Genomic DNA, 9,777 nt, shown 5'->3' with positions numbered 1-9,777 from the left:
CGCCCGCCTCGCCTCTTTGCAATCGCAAGAAGCGCACTCACACTCCCTCTGGCTCACACACGCGCACACACACACTCACACCCGGTGGAAGGAGGCGAATAATAACTCAGCCATATTTCAGCCGCCGCCGCCGCCGGGAGCTGCGGGCACGGTCCGGGGACGCGGCGAGCAGCTTCTGCGGCCGCACCTCCGCCGAGCGCCGCGGCCGCCACGATGGTGCGTTCTTCGCGGCGCGCGCGTGAAGCCCGAGTGTGCGGGCTGACAGCGGCGGGGCTGCTCGCAACTTTGCCCCAGCGGCCGGTGTGCGCGACCGGGGCTCGGCGGCGGTCCGCCAGTAGCCCTGCCTTTCTGCGTTTCGTGGCTTTCGCTGGGGGGGTGGGTGGGTGGGGAGGAGGCTAGAGAGAGTTTGCGACCACTTTGGCTCTTGAAAGTGTGCAGCGTCGGGCTCTGTTGGGCTGGCCTTGCCGGTCCTGGGGGGCTGTTCGCCGAGGGGTGCGGGGTGCTCTGAGTTGTGGATGCCTTGGCGTGTTTTCGTGCGGGCGTTGAGTGAGTGTGTGTATGGGTGACGACGTCTCATTCTTGTGCATGGAGCCCGTGGTAAGAAAGAACACGGGAGTTTGTGCCCATTAGCAGAGGCTGCCTGTAGTTTCCATTCCGCCTGGCACCGCGCTCCACACGCACGCACACATACACGTACACAAAGACTTCCTCGGCGTGTGCCTGTCGCCGCGGTACTTTCGGGGAGGGGGCTCGCTAGAATCCCCGGTCCCCCATCTCAACCACCTCCCCTCCCACGCCGGGAAAGCGCCCCGGCATCCCCTCCTGATTGTCTCCTAAATTTGTTAGCGATGCGTTTGTTGTCGTGCTTGCCGTGGTGGTCGTGTTCTCCCCTTTCCCCCCCGAACCCCTTCACGACTAGGGGTAACATTCCGTTACAATCCCGGCCGCTGTGTAGCGGTGCCGGGGGGGCCCCTGCGGCCCGGCCCGGTGTATCTGGGGGTGTGGGGTGTGCGCGCCCACACGCGTGAAACGTGGATGGAGAGGGCACTGCCGTTTCCTTTTATGTGCGTTTCAAGGAGGAGGGAAAAAAAATGTCAGGCGCAATGTTGAGCAGCGAACGGTCGCCTTCCTGTTGTTCACGGCTGTCTCTCCTCCCCCTGCCCGCAGTGTGCCGTGCAGGTGAAGCTGGAGCTGGGGCACCGCGCCCAGGTGAGGAAGAAACCCACAGTGGAGGGCTTCACCCACGACTGGATGGTGTTCGTGCGCGGCCCGGAGCACAGTAACATTCAGCACTTTGTGGAGAAAGTCGTCTTCCACTTGCATGAAAGCTTTCCTAGGCCAAAAAGAGGTAGGGCTCGAATACAAAAGAGACTTGATAAAAAATGTCTTTGCTCCAGAAGAAACAATCGCGGGGCCCCGGCGCTCCCCGGGCCGTTCCCCGCCCCCCGCGCCGCGCTTGCCGGGCTAGCCTGGGACCCGGGGGGCGCGGCGCTGTGTTGGCCCGGTCTTTGCTGCCCGCCCGCCCGCCCCGCGCGCGCTCGTTGGTCGACTTGGGCTCAGGGAAAGTCAACCCAGAGAAAGGACCGTCAGGTGTCGCGTGTTTATTCCTCCCAGCCCTCTTGGGTTGCTGCCGGTCCTTTGGGGAAGGTGTAATTAGTTACTGGGTTTGGAGGTTTGGAGAGTGAAGCTGGAGGGAATAAACAGTTTGCACCTTTGCCCCCCTCCTGGAGAAATCGAGCTTTACCTGTGTTACTAGCCAAGAATGCATTGGAGATAGTAGTTATTGTTCCGTTTAGAGAAGTCTGTTCTCTAGGCAATTCTGGCCTTCTCTGTGTTTGAGATAGTAGGTGCCGGTTGCTGTAGAGTATCTCTTTGGGAGTTAGCCTCCACCTCACAGCCTGGATTTTACTAGTTGGGTGGCTTATCCCCTCACCCGCCCCCCCTCCCCCAGGGGTCATTTTTACTGCACTACTAGATTTTGAACTACCTTCTATTCTGTCTTCTTGGGACCCACAAGGGAGGGAATTTCCTTTAAGGTTGAAAGCTAAGTTTCAGGCAAAGATGCTGGGTTTCTTTTTCTTTTCTTTTTCCTATTTCTTTACTTCTTTCTACACCTTGGTCCTCAGTCTACAGTCTGGCTTGCATACTCTTGCTGAGGTTCTATGGTCCCCAACATCTTCAATTAAACAGAGCAGGGCAGTTTGGGAGCAGGGGTGTGTCACTTAAAAAGATGTTTGAAGAGGTTCTGAAAAATACTGGTTTTCATTTCCCCCAGCCTCTGGAAAGCTACTGTCTGGTTGTTTTGGTTGGATTACTGGAGGTAACATTACAAATACAATAAGGTGCTTTGTTTGTGAGCAGCTTTATTTATCTAAGTCGACACAATAGTTAGTAGTTATCTTCCATTTGATCCGTAATCTTTATTGGCATCTAGAACTCCTGCAGTTTCTTAGAGTAACATCATAATAAATCCATTCTGCTTAGAGTGATGGGGAAATTATTGAACATTCAGGGCTGGATAAAGAAAGGAGAAAGGATGTGTGCCTTTGAGGTGGCAGAGTTGGGATTTATTTTTATTTTTAATGCTTGTATGGTGAGAAGTAGGCTTTTATTTTTTGTGCCTTTAGTGGTTAGGGCTAGAGTTCCTTTTCAAAACTTGAACAGTTGAAATTTTGATGGGCTTTGTTGAGTGGTTAATAAATACATACAGCTTCTAGTAGAGGGTAGGGATTTGCATGGCCCATAGGAGGTAATACTTAGCATTTGTTAGCACTTTATGTAAACTTATAGACAGATATTTTGTTTTGTATTTCTCCAAAGCCATGGTGAGTGTGTCATTCCTGTCTGCAGGTGACTGGGGACAGTGCTTGATGGAATCCTCTCTTCCTATGAGTCAGTAGAGCCATTGCAGAGCAGTTTAAACAAAAGAAAGCACCTCCTGGGCCCCTTGGTCCTGTTACAGCCACTTGGCTGCCATTCATTCAGGCAAAATAGACTTTACAAAGCAATATTCATTGTGTCAGGGAAATCAACTCAGTTGTTAGAGAATGTTGCTCTTAAGGTAACTTTGTTTAGGCACCTTGATAATCATCCAATCCCTCTTTTGTATTTACCACCATGTCTCTGCTTCCCTGGGTGTGTGTGGTGATGTTGCCATGTCTATTCTTTAGTTACTGACTTTCTGTCCAGCCTGAGGGAAGAAGGGGTCCCTGTTCACAGCACACACCTGCAAGGTGGGTTGAGCCCTTGATAATAGCAGTGCCTTCTCACATCTCTCCGGTCAAGGATGTCTGCTGATTCGACTTTACAATTGCAGTTCTCAATGGCGGAGTTTCTTCTTTATGCAGACTATAAGCCATTGTTTTAAAATGTTTATTTTTGGATTTTTATTTGTGTTGTGTGGTTCCCATGATGTGACAAGTCCTGGGAAAAATGCCAACTTATATCGCCCAGGAGAGACCTTGTCATACTGTAATTACACATGATTCAGATTGTGAGAGGTTTCACTGCTCATTGGGAATAGCAGCTGTAAACTCAGGCAACACCAAGCATGCCGTTTAATCCTGGGATCTATGTTTTGACTTATCAAATCTCTGAAAATGATAAGAACAACTGGAAAATAAGATTGTCAGGAATTTCTAAGGCTTCTTCTAGCACCTTTTATGGTGCTGCATCTCGCCATATAACTGATATAGTTGATAGGATAAGGTTTAACTAATTGGAGATGGGAGGAACTGCAAAAGTGAGTTTGAGAAAGATTGAGTACAGTATGTTTGAAGGAATGCTTCTACTCTACACTACTAGTGACGAGCTAACTCTTGTGCATTATATACAGTCACTAATAAGTCTGAGTGTGAATTGCTCAGCCATGAAGATACATAAGTCCTTAGATTTGTAATCCTTGGTTTAGAAAAGCAAATTGATTTTCAGGTTGATTTCCTTTACTTCAAAATAATATTATGAGAACTTGTAGAGGAAGAAATTATAGTATTTTCAACTTGTTGCCAAATGAGAATTATATATACTATTTCAGAATTGAGCTAATTGGATTTGAATTAATGAGGTTTTACTCTGTCACAAAGACGTGTGGGAGACCTTTAATTTAAAACTACTGGCACACAGTCCTAGAAAAAGAGATTTTGATGAAATAGTGAAGCCTAGAATATCCATTAGCTAATGAAGAATAGGCAGGTCAGAGCTGATGCATTTTCAGACTATCTGTTTGCAGGAGAAGAGCATATCTTACGTATTATTACCAAAGATTTATGATGGTCTGATATGACTGAAATGAATAGTCATATTCAAAACATTCCATTTAAAATATTAATGTTTTCATTTTCAGTTGGATCTAAATTTCAGTGAACTTTCTTTCCAATTATAGCCGTCTTTACTGTTGCAATCTGTTCTATTGACATTTATGATGTGAAAGCTCTTGCTTATTATTTTATGAAAGCTAATTTGGCCCCTGGTATGAATTGATAGCTTTTTATTTGTCGCCTCTAGTCCTTCGAGTGGGCAGATAAAACATAATCAGTACACTCTTCCAGCTCTCCTTTGATTTAGGCATGTGCGATTAGCTTTGTTACCTAGCACTGATTTGTATCTTTCGAAGTAATTTGGATAACTTTCTTTATTAAGGTACCTAATGTATGAAGATTCCTTAGTTGAGGACTTTGTGTATATCTTGTACATTTTGTCTTTGGAGACATTTAAACAATGCACAAGTGAAAAGAATAAGGATGGATGAATCTCAGCTGCATGCAGTTGTGGGGAGAGGCGTGCTGACTGGAGAACAGCCTTAGACCTTATCAGGGTGAAGCGATAGAAGCAACTTCCCGAACCACTTGACCGGTGAATTGCTGTAGGAATCTCTTCTGCTGGTGAAAATGTCAGTTGGGCACTGGAAGTTGGAAGACATCTGGCTACAGTCTATTAAGATTTTAAATGGCTATGTCATTGAACTCAGCCAATTTACTAGGGATTTTCTAGTAACTATGGATTCCCTAGTATACAAACATCAAATATTTCTTGTGACTGTTCTTTTAATAGCAAAAATTAGGAAGGAAGCCACATAAGGGACTTCGAGTGGGTGTGCTTAAGTGGTGATAACCTGTAAAAAAAAAAAAAAATAATGGATCTGTATGTAAATGTGGGGACATCTTGAAGATCTATATCTGGTGAGGCAACTTGTTAAGTACGTGTGATCCCATTAAGGAAGTGCCTCCTTGGATTGTGCGCATATATTTGTGTGCATAGGTTGTGGGCACTGGACATCAGTCTTGCCAACAGTTGCCTTGAGTGGGTACTTTTTGTGTTAGTGATGATGGGATTTTATTTGAAAAAAAAATCGCATATATTTAAATGATCATGGCGACCATACATTATTCTGTAAGACTGAAGTAGAAGGAAAACAAATCCAACATTTCCTTTTAAATAGGTGAGCATATCATCATAAGAATAATCTTTAACTATGGAGAAGTTCTATTCTTCATGGTGAAGAGGACTTAGGGTCAGGAAATACACATTGGCTCCCAAAGCTGGTTTAGAAGATGTTTTTGGTCACTGTTTTTTTTTGTTTGTTTGTTTTGTTTTTGTTTTTTGTTGTTGTTTTGATTTGAGTTATAAGAATAGGTGTAGAAGTACAACTTGTAAATGTAAGGTTAAATTTGTATTATTCTCGAACTTACAGAACTTCAGGCTCAAAACCAGACTTCAAAGAGCCTTCCTATGTAAAAACAGCCAACCTGTGACCTGTCAGTATATATGGTTTAATGGAAAATATTTTTAAGAGAGCAAAAATGAATGAGAAGTAGTATATGCCTCACGGTACAGATGTCTTTAATGTTTGGTGTCACCACTATGACTCGTGGTTACGGTATCCACATTTATACCGAGTTAGTTGTATTGTCACACAGCCCCAGACAGACCATGTACCACTGAGAACGAGACAAAGAAAGATGGAGCCTTTGTACAAAGAGCTGCAGTGTCACCATTCCGAGAAATAGATCTGAGGAACAGTGCAGTCTGCAGACTACACTTTGGAAATGGCTCATAGAATCTAGGTATTCATCATACAGTCTGACATGGATAAAGTACCTATCATGTGCCAAATAAGTGCTCTTTGTAGCCATCATTATTGTTACCAATACTACTACTACTCATGTTCCAGAAAAAGAAGAGGTAGGGGTTTCCAGGATTTTCCTGCTCAGATGCCAAGGGATCAACAGTTCTGGTCACTGTGTGTTTTCACAAGAGGGTACTCCAAACTGAAGCTCCACTGGATGTAATTTATAGCTGACTTTACAGTCTATTTGATGACATACTGTTTGTGCTATGCAGTAGTTTGTATAGTAATGAGGTGACCCCTGTAGAACTACCTCTTAACTAAGAATGGTGAGCCACCCATTGATTTTATAATTTTACTTTAAAGATGTCATGGCTGTCTCTTTCTGTCTCTCTGTCCCTGTCTCTTTCTCTCCCTTCCCTCCTCCTTTCTCTTTCCCCCTTCTCTTCTCTCCTTATTTCCCTCTTCCCTTACCAACCTTTCTCATGTCTTAGTGATTTCAGTCATCCAAAGAGGTGTGTATAGGAGATGGGAAGTTTTTGGGCTGGACTCACTGCTCAAGGTTAAGAGTTCTGGTGGTCTTTCCAGAGGACCCTGGTTCAGATCCCAGCACCATGTGGGTGGTTTCCAACTCCTTATGTATAACTCCAGCTCTGAGGATTTAGTGCCTTCTGTGGCCTCTGCAGGCAAACCTGCACAGACATGGTGTATACCTGCATATATGCACAAGGAAAGAAATCTTTTTGAAAAGCAGGACATTGTATGCCACAATTGGACAGTGTTGCCTTTATAAAGTGTTCATATAATTTTATTTTATTTTTTGGTTTTTCTTTTTTTTGGGGGTGGTTCATATCATTTTAAATGTAAATGAAAATCATGTTTTACCTAAGGTATAGATATATACATGCATTTAGAGAAAAACCTAGTAAATACACAGAAGTTATTTGAAAATTTCATAGATAACCAGTTAATAGTTTGGTAGACATCTATCTATTCATATGTACATATTTTAACCATCAATATCTTTTAATTATTCTATTTTTGATTAACATATAATATATAACAAAATAATAATATAGTAATTTTGTATATATTGTATAGTCCCAGCCCTCCTCTTCATTTTAATCAGGGTCTTAGAAATATGCAGTGATCGTGGGTGTGTAGACACAGAGTCATGAGCTCACCTGCGCAAAGAGAACTGCTAATAAATGGTGGTCAGAACAGCTAATACTTCCAAAGCATTGAGGAACAGTTCACCTACACCAGTGGGGAAACGTTCAGTGATAACTGCTTTCATAGGCATGACCTAGGATTTAATTACGTGGTAGTGACCACAGTAGATAATATTTTAAACAAAAAAGTACTGTGGCTACTTTTATATGGAATCACATTCCTTTTATGGATTGATTTAAGATGTTCTCCTGGGGTGGGGGCTGGAGAGACGGCTCTGTGGTTAAGAGACTTGCTGCTTTACTTAGCAACCTGGATCCAGTTCCCAGTACCCATTGGCATCTCACAACTACATACCAATCCAGTTCCCAGGGTATTGGACACCTTGTTTCCGTGGGCACTAGGCATGGGCATGGTGCACAGGCATACGTGTAGTCAAAATAGTCACATACCTACATAAAATATATATTTGAAATTTTTACTTTGTGAGAAAGTCATTAGGAGAGTTGTTGGTACATAGTGCCTAGCAGCCATGTCCTGGCAGGGTCTCACTATGTATGTAGCCCAGATTGTCTTAGAACTTTTTATATAGACTGGGCTGGTCTCAAATCCACAGAGATCCTGTTGCCTCTGCCTCTCAAGTGCTGGAATTAAGGCGTCTATTTATTTTTTTATATGTGTGTATGTGTGGACACATGATGTGTTTGCAGAGTGACTTGCTCCTCCCACTTTGTGGGTCTCAAGCACACAGGGCAGGCGTGGTGGCAAGCACCTTACCCACTGAATCATCTTGATGGCCTTCAAAGTTACCTTTCTTAGAGAACGAAGCTTGCCTTTACTTCTGATTCTGAGGTCAATTAACTCAGAGTAATAATTTGTATTGATTATAAAGATGATTATTAATCCTTATTGATTATAAAGATGATTAGTTGAACTGAGTTATTATGTTTGAAAGTTGACATCATCAGAGTCAGTTTTCTTTTTTATTTGAAAATAATAATTTGTTAAAGCTGTTTATTTTGTTGTTTGTTTCTTTTTTTTCATTTTCAGTAGAATCCATAAGTTATGTCATCATCTATACCAGGGCAAATGTTTGGTGCATATATGTTACTCTTAAAAAGCAAAATATATTTTAACAATGTCCTTAAATGTTGATAATCTTCTAATATGGGCTGGAATACAGCACAGCAGTTAAGAGTGTGTAACACTCTTGCAGGGGCCTGACTGACCCTGTCACTGTGTTGGGTGGTTCATGACTGCCTAACTCCAGCTGCAGGAATCTGACACCTCTGCAGCCACTTGCACTCACTGGCATGAACTCCCTCCCCTCAATTAAAAAAGTTTCTATTATAGAAAATACTCAAGAACAGGACGTTTGTCATGCTTCCAGGCATGGATTCAGTTGTGGGATACCTTTTAATCTTTGCAGCTTGTCTTTGTGTCCACTTCTGTTTCCCTCTAAGGGTACCAGGAGGAGAGGACCATCTGATTCTTTCAGGTGTCTGTCCATTTTGATGAGCATCTAAGACACTTTGAACAGTAAAAGGCAAGGCGCCCGAGGCTGCCTCATAGCATCTGTACTCTCCACTATATGCATTGATAAATAGTGAAAGTTTTCTTTTAGTGTGGAAGAACATTCTATTTAACAGTAACAAAAACAACAAAATGAAACAAAACAAAACAAAAACTCGTTCCCTCTCTTGTTTTCTCTTCCAATTCCTGTACTGTTAGAATTAAGGCAACTCAGTAAGAGATGGAGACTTTGGGCCATTGGGATTTGCTTGCTGTCAGAGATGTCTAAATGTGTCATTTAGTGTGTACATGCTGTCGAACTGTCACAACGTGCTTTTTTTTTTTTTTCCCCCGAAACAGGGTTTCTCTGTGTAGCCCTGGCTGTCCTGGAACTCACTCTGTAGACCAGGCTGGCCTCTAACTCAGAAATCCTCCTGCCTCTGCCTCCCAAGTGCTGGGATTCTAGGCGTGTGCCACCACCGCCCGGCACAGCTTGCTGTGCTTCTTCTAGGACTCTTTCTGCATGTTCTAGGTGAGTTGATTGCAGAAGCTGCCCCTTGCATGCAGTGTGGAGCAGCAAATGTCATATGTCACATGCTCATCTGTGCTGCACTTTCCTGTCCTTATTTGCATATCTGTCTGGCTTCCCTTAAACTGCATCAGAGTTAGGCATGGGACAGTGGCTGGGCTTCTGCATCCCTAGATCCTGCTGACATGCCTTTATCATACGCTTTCTAGATACTGCAAGTTTTGGATGATTTTTTGTAACAAAGGTAGATAATACAAATAAGGAGAGGTTTTTAGACACCTGACCTTGGCTTCCACCTCGCTAAGCTGTAAATTGCTTCTCATTTCTAAAACATACATTTTCTATAGCTTAAGAACTGAATGTATGGATAATACCATCCCTTGCAACATTGTATATATTTAACTACTTCTTTTCTAGACTAGGTTTATCTTTGTTAATAGGCAAAAATAATTTTTTTTCTTAAAACAAGTTCTTACTCTGTAACCCTGGCTGACCAAAAATC

At 43.3% G+C, this 9,777-nt stretch overlaps 2 protein-coding genes across 4 annotated transcripts in view; one reads left to right on the top strand and one right to left on the bottom strand.

The window, feature by feature from the left end:
* The window catches only part of LOC116096213, a 3,891-nt gene extending 3,083 nt beyond the window's left edge, over positions 1-808 (bottom strand). Inside the window, exon 1 of the transcript XR_004120899.1 lies at positions 80-808. The gene's annotated coding sequence lies outside the window, so the exon portion shown is untranslated. The remainder of the gene's footprint in view (positions 1-79) is intronic.
* The window catches only part of Mllt3 (MLLT3 super elongation complex subunit), a 254,022-nt gene that overhangs the window by 558 nt on the left and 243,687 nt on the right, over positions 1-9,777 (top strand). For 2 of the 3 annotated variants that reach the window (XM_031377818.1, XM_031377820.1), the window contains exon 2: positions 1,168-1,348. In XM_031377818.1, the coding sequence (XP_031233678.1) occupies positions 1,168-1,348 (181 nt within the window). Of the gene's footprint in view, positions 1-6; positions 217-1,167; positions 1,349-9,777 lie in introns of those variants that run through there. The other variant, XM_031377819.1, reaches the window with a different exon arrangement.

The sequence above is a fragment of the Mastomys coucha genome, unplaced genomic scaffold (assembly GCF_008632895.1).
Source record: "Mastomys coucha isolate ucsf_1 unplaced genomic scaffold, UCSF_Mcou_1 pScaffold18, whole genome shotgun sequence".
Classification (NCBI taxonomy): domain Eukaryota; kingdom Metazoa; phylum Chordata; class Mammalia; order Rodentia; family Muridae; genus Mastomys; species Mastomys coucha.
Note: the sequence above shows the minus strand (reverse complement) of the source record. Positions and strands in the feature narration are given on the sequence as shown.